We start from the raw sequence: 7812 nt of genomic DNA, 5'->3' as shown, positions 1-7812 counted from the left end.
GTGAAACATAAGCAAATCAGACTCGTTTCACACAGGCATTTTTTGTGTAAAGTGATACCGTCTGTCTGGACTCCTGGGTTGAGTCCATGAATCCAAGTGGAGGAGGGGCCAGCACAACTCTGAATCACTCACAGAACAAACTTTTGTGTGGCAAGGGCTCCTTTGTTTCTGACTGAAACAGGGGTGGCCCAGCTGTCTTCATGAACAAGCCCTTGGAATACTTTGTATAGCTATGGTGGCAGTGACATCCCTTTATTTGACCTCTAAATGAGCTGAGGAGGGAAGAGGAAATCCTTTTTTAAACATCATTTTATTTTTTATTTTCTTATTTAGACATCCATCACAAATAATACATGTTTTTGTTGTTGTTTACTATATATCAGAAATTAAATAGCACATTTTTAGTTTTAACTGAATGACTTTGGTTGAAAAAATTACTCCATCTTTTTGAAATTATGACTATAAAGGTAATGTGCCTCCATGCTACACAAAATCTTAAACTAATAATGTTACTTTAACACAAGTTCCAAAGATTTCAAAGAGAAAAACTTCATGGAGTATTAATTCTTGTGCAAGCTCTTCTCAAGTACACAAACACACATAAGTCCTATTTTTTACACATGTCATTTTAAAAATCCCAGCTATGTTTCAAGTTCTTTGTCCAGATTACATTTGGTCATCATAACAACCCTGTAAAATAGATGGTGCTGTACCCATTTCTCATATAAAAAAGTTGAGGTATAGAAAATTTAAGTGACTTTCTCCAGATTGCATGGCTGGTAAGAAGCAGTCAAGATTGTAAGTATTCTTTGTCACCAAAACCATTTTATCTTCTGATAATTCTTATTCCACTGTATCTCCTTAACTTTATTATGATCGTTCAAGGTGCTATTTGAATAAAAACATGCTATTTCACAACATTAGGTAGTGTATACTAGGACAAAGTTTTCAAAGCTTTCCAGGCTCAACTTAAAAATCTCTCCTTGAGAGCAGCTTAGCCACTATTCAAAGCTCATTTTTTTTTTGAGACTTTGGTCTCAGTACAGTTTTTGTGAGTGACCCATCTGGTCCTTTTCTTTGGTTGTTTGGTCATCTGAGCCCTCTTTCCTCTGCAGTACTGGGGTGGCCTCAGGGGAACCAGCATATTTGAATTTTGTTTTGAATCACTCACCCTGCATGACAGTAAGAGTGAGGCTTCTACAGCCTCTTGATTGGTGAATTCTTTGGATAAAAGGAATCAATATGGAAGAAATATGACAAAAATATACTTACCAATAAAACTAGGAATCATGTAAGAAGGAACAGGCAGTGTAAAAATATAGGAGGCTAAAGCATGTTATGAGTAAGGGACTAAGAAATACCAAGTCCACAAGGCAACAGATAAAGCTCCACAGCCCCCACATTCTCTAGGAATTTATTTATGTCCATCTCTTTGCCACCTGGCTGAACCATTCATACTAAAAGATTGCATGTGTGTTTCCATTAGCAATATTCAGCTGGTCCTGAGCATGTAGGTGAGGAAAGAGGCAGCATGGTGACTGTGTTGTAGAAATACAGAGTTCCATTTGCAGTTCCAATATGTCATAGTTATATGGGCAAGTAATATAACCTCATTTATACCTCATTAGGATTATGAGAAAAATTAGAGCACAAGTACCTCATAAAGTTGGTCTAGGAGTTAAATTAGTGCTTTGGAGAGTGCTTAGCACATGTCACAAACTGCAAATGAACCCTGTCTTTGCTGAATAGTCAGGGCAGTCTGAATCTCCTGGAACTCACGCATCTGGTATATTTCCACATGTTAGCCAAGATAACAATTCTGCAGTTGATGCATACAGCATTTTACACATTTTACACTGGATAAATTGTTAAAATTGTGCTATTCAATTGATATTCTTTATTTGCTTGTTCAGTTACTGAAAAGATGTATGAAAATTGCCCATTTAAATTTTCTATTTTTCTCCTTATCAATTATTTATTTGATTACCGGATGGCATATTATTAAATGAATACAAAATTGGAATAGTTTTATCTTCCATGTAAATTATGTTTATATACCAACCATATTTATCTCCAGCAATGTGTTTATCCTTAATATCAACTGTATCTATTACAAAAGCCACAGCATTGTTATTTAGCTTTTCATTCTATTACTTTTAATGTTTCTGTATTCTTATACTGTAGATGTGTATTTTAAACAGCATTTAGCTTCATTTTTATTTTAATCATGTCTGATAATCTTTGAGTTTTAGTTTTTAAACCATTTTCATTTAATCTGATAGTGTAATTGTGCTATACTATCTCCTTATTACTATTGTGTTTAGTTTTTGTTCCTTTATACATTTCACTTTTTTTTAATCTTTTCACTCTTATATTCTGACTGGTTCCAATATTTTTATTATTCTATTTTCTCTTTCATAATTTTGTCATTTGTATGTTGAAAACTTGTCAAAAGCCCCTTTTTTAATGTCAAGAGATAATACAAAATATTAATACAAAGAACTGTATATCTGAGTTCAAGGCTGATTGTGCTGTTATAAGGAATGTGATTGTGCTAAATCGCATGGGAACACACATTTGTGTATTTATAATAGGAGAGTGAGCTATCGATGCCACCAAAGGAATTACCAATGTCCTACTTTGTAAGTCCTTTATCTGTGTCTGCTACATTTGACCACAGCCACTTGAATATGTTTTCATTAGATACTAATCACTGAAGCCTGTGAAAAGGAAAGATCATTTACACACTTCACACTCACAACAGCAAATACTATTAGCCTTTCGTTTTCAGCTTCTAGCTCTTCCAGATATATGATAGTGTATATGTTTTATATATATCTTGAAAGATATAACTTTTACACACATTTATATGCAAATATATAATTCTTAAATATATACTTTGAAATGTAAGTAATTTCACATCAAGCTTTACAGGATAAAAACATGTAAACATACGCACTTGGTTCTGGTCAAGTAAAACACAAAACCACAAGGTAACCACATGTTAAAGAGTGCACTTGAAGAGGAATGAGGGAAAGAACGGACATGTAAACAACAAAGATGAGCAGTTGTACCACAAAGGCCCTGCGAGGGTCCATTTCTTAAGGCTGTAGTAGCAAAAAGCTCCTTGTTCAGTTAAGACTTCTCCCTTCACCCTGTCACATTTATTCTTGAGGGACTTCAAAATGAGTGTGGAAATTCTGTAAACACTAGACTAGAACTGAATCAATCCTGTTGAAAACAGAGATGACAAAATAAACCATAAACTACAGTAATATTCATTTCATCGAACAATAACTTTAAGGACTTTGTTACAGTTTACCACAGTAAAACAGCATAACCCTGAAATGAGGATGGACAAGAAAACAGAGATGAATGCTTTGTAAAAATGGCTTCCATAGCCCCTGTAAATGATAGATGTGTCTATAAACAACAAACAAGCAATAGCAGATGACAGACAGAGCCTTAGCACACTAGACCACATGCCACAGCATAATGCTACAGATTCAAACTGGAATATTTTTCCAGCTCATAAGGAAGTAAGTCCCACTTGTCCTCTGAGAAAAAAAAAAAAAAGCGCACTCTTTCCCAGTGAAAGAAAACACTTAAACAACAGATTGGCCAGCCGAAGCATGACAAGCTTTTTTTTACTGCTTTTAAAGGGCATCTCGCCCTCTCCCACCTGAGTAGGCTCCAAAAGTTGACTGCAGTGAGCACCGGATGCCTCAGCACCCTGCCTCTGAGGATCCTCTCCTGGGCCCTCAGGGGTTGCATGCTTGTAAAAACAGTTCTCTCCAAATGGGCAGTAACCCCTGCCTTCAGCAAAATACCTGCAAGTCTTGTTGCTCATTGCCTCCTTGTACTGCTGAATAAGTTTCTGTTTCTCTTCCTCCTCCTCCACCCAGAACTCACTGGGAATGACAAAGTTGGAGGTAACCCTGCACTGTGGACAGGACTTGACGATCCTGTTGCCAAACTGTTTGTCAGTCCTCCACCTGCGGATACACTTAAGACAGTAGGTGTGGTTGCAGTTGGAGAGGATGCCAAAGCGGCAGTCACTAGGGTTGACTTTCTCATAGACAACCTCCATGCAGATGCCACACACCTTGTCCATACTTCGCTGCACTGCAAATGAGAGTTCCATATCCTTCTCGTGTGCTTCAATGCAAGCCTTTGTATGGTCTGCCCTCTGCACAGCATCCACAGGGTGCAAGACCTGAAGCCCACACATATCGCATATCTCTCCATGGATATACATACAACTCTCCCCACGAAAGCACTGCCCCATGGCAGCATCACGGCAAAGCTGCTGACCCCTGCCCACTGCAATCTGTTCCCTCTCAGTCACTGGGCTCTGTAGAGGAGCCCTGGGAACAAAAGGGACCATGCGGCCCCTATAGGGTTGCCCGGGAACAAATTCAATAGCATTCTCCCAGCCTTCTACACTGGCTCCTCCTGCAGCTTCAAGGCCTGCATTGTCTCTCTCAGCTTCAAAGAAACCCCTTTCAGCAGCCAAGCCAATCACAGGCAAGGAGCATGAAGGCGCAGCAGAGGGGGCTTTCGCCACTTCCTGAGGCAGGGTCTCAGTATGCGCAGCCGTGCTAGGGCCTTGGTCTGCAGAGGCCCGAGGCAGTGAACCATGGCCCTCCCTGGCCAACTGCTGGCCTGAGAGGTCATGTGAGTAGCGACAGTTCTCCCCCTCCTTGCAAAGCCCATGCAGATAATACCTGCAGATGACTTGCTTCGTCCAGCTGCCACCACTCCGGCCCTGCAAGCGACTGGGCCCAGCCCCTCCCCCTGCAGCCTGGGCAGGCCTCAGACGTGACGCGCGAAGGGGGGCCGGACCTGTAGCCGCAAATTGCCGGAAGACCGGGCGAGTGCGGAGACTAGGCCCAGGTGCACCCTCCCCTGCTGCCTCGGCACCCGTAGATGCCCCAGGTGCCTCAGAGGCTTCTGTGGGAGCTGCAGGCTCTTCCATGGCAGCCTCTTCCCCCCAAAAGGTACCGGAACTTCCCCTGTGTGCCTTCCTTTGGGCTAGAGGCCCGGAGGGTAGCAGCCGGCACGGGGACCTTGTTTCGGGGAAGTGTGCATCTCTTTTCGTTTCCCCCTGCTCTCTTCCTGTGACTGTGGTTCCTACTGCCTTCTCTGGGCAGGCGCGGCGGACACTTCCTGTGGTGGCAACGTCAATCCTCTATTCATTCCGTACGGTCTGTGCAGCGTGCACGGTGATTGCGGATCTTCCTTTGTTCTCGCAGCTGGGGCTGCCCCGCCCCTTCCCCGGCCTCTGCCCCCGCTAGTCTGCATGCCAGCTGGCGGATCCCAACGCTTCTTGCTGGCAGGCTGCTCTGGAGGACGTAATCACAACTCTTTGAGGTTTTTATTTAATCTCTTCCAGTGTTCATTCAGACACCTTGTATTCGATTGTTTTTTCACATATGTCTGTTTTAAAAATCATAATCCTCCCCCCTCCACTCAGTTTTTATTCTGGAATATCTCCCATATAAATTATAAATTCTTTTTTGTTCATTCCATTTTACGTCTACGTGGGACTGTGTGTGTGTGTGTGTGTGTGTGCGCGCGCGCGCGCGCGCGCGCGTTAAGTCTTACGACTGTCACTGTGAGATGCTTTTTGTAGATGCGACAAGATTTCTTCTGGTCTTTATTTTCTGGAAATTCTTACAAGCTTACGGTGGAAATGCTCTTTGTCAGCAAGCCATTAGCAGAGAGTGCTTTGGAGGCGAGACCACTTTAGTGCCTTTCAGATGTCTTAGTTTATTGTGATTTCCAATTCTCCCTTCCCACTGTGCAGAAGCTGCTGAATCCGTACGATCCTGATGCAGGCATAATAAGCCACTGTCCTCTGTGTGACCCTGGCTTTTATTTTCTCTTGCTGGTTTAACTCATGGTGGTCCTTTGTCTCCCTTTCTTTCTTTCACTGAGGTTTGTATGGTATTGTGGCAGGCCAGCCTTTCATAATGTATTCATTCTCTATCATTCTGCTCACAAGTGGTGCTTTTTAATTTCCTCTGTGAGCTCTTTGTCCCCTTGCAAATATATTTTAGTAGATTAATAAATATATATATGTATAATATATATACACATTATATATATGTATAATACACATATATATGTATGTGTATATATGTATATATGTATAATATGTATAATACACATATATATGTATGTGTATATATTATATATATATATATTGGCCTCCTGTGCTAAGAGTACGTATCCTGGATTTATGCTGAATTTTATCTTGTAGTTTTCTGCATTCAGAAATTATTTTACATTATTTTCCTCCTTTATTCTCTTAATGTGATTATTTACACTGATAGATTTTCAGATATTTAAAAATTTACTACTTTTTCCTCAGAAATAAGCATTTCTGTGTTATGATGATTTATAATTTTATACATTATTGGATTTTGTTTGCCAAAATGAATTTCTTAGGATTTATGGTGTAAATTTTAAAATGGGAGAAAGCACAGAAGTCAGATTGAAGTAAATAATAAAGAAAAAATAAACCTGAAGTAGTGTAATGAATCCAGTGTAATCCTTTAAATGGATTATTGAGACGTATGAAATTTGTCAAGAAAAAAATTTAGAAGCCTCAAATAATATTGAGAATTTTTAAAGTGGTGTCACTACATTAATAATAGACATGAAAAATTGTGATAGGATATCAGAAATAAGTTTAAGCCATTAAGTGTGAAAATTTGTACAAAATGGTCATATTTCTAGAGCCACATCTATTAATAAAAATGACAGGAGCAGAAAAAAGAAATACTGGCCTATTACATAAATTGAATCTGTAATTAAAAATAATTCTTAAATGAAAGATTTTAAAGATTTCTACCTGAAATAAATAGGCAAAATTTTCTTTATTTATTATTGTTAGTCCTAGCCAGTACCATAAAGCAAGCAAAGAAATAAAAGATGTTATAATTGTAAAAGAATTATTAATAGGAGACAGCAGAAAATTAAAAAAAATTGATAAGCCATTAGATTTAATAAGCATATTTAACAAGGACATTGGATAGAAGTACAATATACCAAACAGTTATATTTCCATTTCAGTTAATGACATTTAAACACTTAAAATTTTTAACATTGATAGCAACATAAAAAGTTAACTACCCTAGAAATTAAACTACTTAACATTGTAAAACTAAAATTATTTTTTATTTGGGAAGATTTAAAGAAATCAGGGGATATTGTGATCATGCAGTAGAATACTTTCAAAAGGTAAGCTTTTCCTAATTTGGTAATTATGAGAATATTGCTGCTTTCCACCATGAATGTAGGAACTCTTGGTGATTTTGAATTTTCCTCTTTGTATAGTTACTGATTTTTGTACTGGTGATGCCAGTTCTTCCAAAGTCTAACTTGCATTCTCTTTCCTCTCATAAATGCATTGGTTAATGGTGTTCCTCTGACAGCCCCTCAGATTTTCACAGGGAAAAGACTTGGAGCATAGAGCGGGTTTATATAGCAGGCTTTTCACAGATTCACAAACAAGAATCTTGAATATAAAACTGTTATTTCCTAAATGATAATATGTTCCCAGCACGGTGTTTAATTTATATTTGATCCACTTTTTACAGACCAGCACTGTCCATAGAATGTTCTGTGTTGATTTTTTATGTATGTCCTATCCAGTATGGTAGATATTAGCCCCATGTGGCTCTTGAGCACTTGAAATGCAGCTAGGATGACTGAGGAACTGAATATTTAATTTCAAATTTAATTTAAATAGCTACATAGAGCTAGGAGCTACTATATTGGACAGTGAAGTTCTATAGAGTATTT

The 7812-nt window shown here is 38.8% G+C and overlaps 1 protein-coding gene across 1 annotated transcript; it reads right to left on the bottom strand.

The window, feature by feature from the left end:
* Positions 1-361: 361 nt before the first annotated feature.
* Positions 362-5050, bottom strand: MKRN3 (makorin ring finger protein 3). The gene has a single exon (XM_030317558.1). The coding sequence runs from the start codon at positions 4976-4978 to the stop codon at positions 3530-3532; it is 1449 nt and encodes a 482-aa protein (XP_030173418.1). The 5' UTR covers positions 4979-5050; the 3' UTR covers positions 362-3529.
* Positions 5051-7812: the final 2762 nt, after the last annotated feature.

The sequence above is a fragment of the Lynx canadensis genome, chromosome B3 (genome assembly GCF_007474595.2).
Source record: "Lynx canadensis isolate LIC74 chromosome B3, mLynCan4.pri.v2, whole genome shotgun sequence".
In the NCBI taxonomy this organism is placed as follows: domain Eukaryota; kingdom Metazoa; phylum Chordata; class Mammalia; order Carnivora; family Felidae; genus Lynx; species Lynx canadensis.
The sequence above is the reverse complement of the archived record's forward strand: the minus strand, read 5'-3'. Positions and strand labels throughout refer to the sequence as shown.

Excerpts from the sequence above, each read along its gene's own strand:
- MKRN3 (XM_030317558.1), bottom strand. The coding sequence starts at position 4,978 with ATGGAAGAGCCTGCAGCTCCCACAGAAGCCTCTGAGGCACCTGGGGCA.